This window comes from Frankliniella occidentalis, unplaced genomic scaffold, assembly GCF_000697945.3.
Source record: "Frankliniella occidentalis isolate FOCC.00 unplaced genomic scaffold, Focc_3.1 Scaffold64, whole genome shotgun sequence".
In the NCBI taxonomy this organism is placed as follows: domain Eukaryota; kingdom Metazoa; phylum Arthropoda; class Insecta; order Thysanoptera; family Thripidae; genus Frankliniella; species Frankliniella occidentalis.
Genome location: NW_026267194.1, coordinates 480,885 through 481,914, shown reverse-complemented (window position 1 = coordinate 481,914; position 1,030 = coordinate 480,885). Strand labels below are relative to the sequence as shown.

Genomic DNA, 1,030 nt, shown 5'->3' with positions numbered 1-1,030 from the left:
GAGAAGCTCTGCTACGTCGCCCTGGACTTCGAGCAGGAAATGGCCACCGCCGCCGCCTCCACCTCCCTCGAGAAGTCCTACGAGCTTCCCGACGGTCAGGTCATCACCATCGGTAACGAGAGGTTCCGCGCTCCCGAGTCCCTGTTCCAGCCTTCATTTGTGGGCATGGAATCTTGCGGTATCCACGAGACCGTCTACAACTCCATCATGAAGTGCGACGTCGACATCCGTAAGGACCTGTACGCCAACAATGTCCTGTCCGGTGGTACCACCATGTACCCCGGTATCGCCGACAGGATGCAGAAGGAGATCACCGCCCTCGCTCCCTCCACCATCAAGATCAAGATCATCGCTCCCCCTGAAAGGAAGTACTCCGTATGGATCGGTGGTTCCATCCTGGCCTCCCTGTCCACCTTCCAGTCCATGTGGATCTCCAAGGACGAGTACGACGAGTCCGGCCCCGGCATCGTCCACCGCAAGTGCTTCTAAAAACTTTTAATTTTGCGCTTTAGGTGAAGCGCTATACATCACCTCATTCCAAAGACTGATAAATTATTACACTTTGTCTACTTTGTATTAACGAACCAATTGTATTCTTTGACTGCTCAGGTATTTTTTGTTGTTGTTAATTTAATGTTTTTTTTTGTGATGACATGCATGCTTGTTTCCAGATAGAACCATATAATTTTTATGAGAATGAATGCATTTTGAACTTTTCCAGAAGCATGTTTTAGACCATTCATTTAAAGTCACTCACTCGTTTCATGCTACCTATGTATGTCTTTCTGATTCCCTCGAATGTCCTTTGAAATGTACATTGCAGACAAATTTCAAAACCTGAAGCTCATAATTAGCAGGTGAGTCCGCAGCTTTTTTACTAGTTCAGGCTAACGCGATTGCTTTTGGTTCACAAATGTGCCAGTTGGTTGAATTGCCGTTGACGCATTCAGAGGAATGCTGTCCTGCGTGCACGCGTTCCGGCGGGTTTGCCTATCGTCCGAGTAGGCAACCCACTCGCGGGCGTGCATGC

General features: G+C 48.6%; 1 protein-coding gene across 1 annotated transcript in view; it reads left to right on the top strand.

Moving 5' to 3' along the window:
* The first annotated feature begins 6 nt into the window (after nt 1–6).
* LOC113213161 (actin, alpha skeletal muscle) overlaps nt 7–1,030 on the top strand; it is a 10,255-nt gene continuing 9,231 nt past the window's right edge. Inside the window, exon 1 of the mRNA XM_052268150.1 lies at nt 7–413. Within this exon, the coding sequence (XP_052124110.1) occupies nt 40–413 (374 nt within the window). The 5' untranslated portion in view covers nt 7–39. The remainder of the gene's footprint in view (nt 414–1,030) is intronic.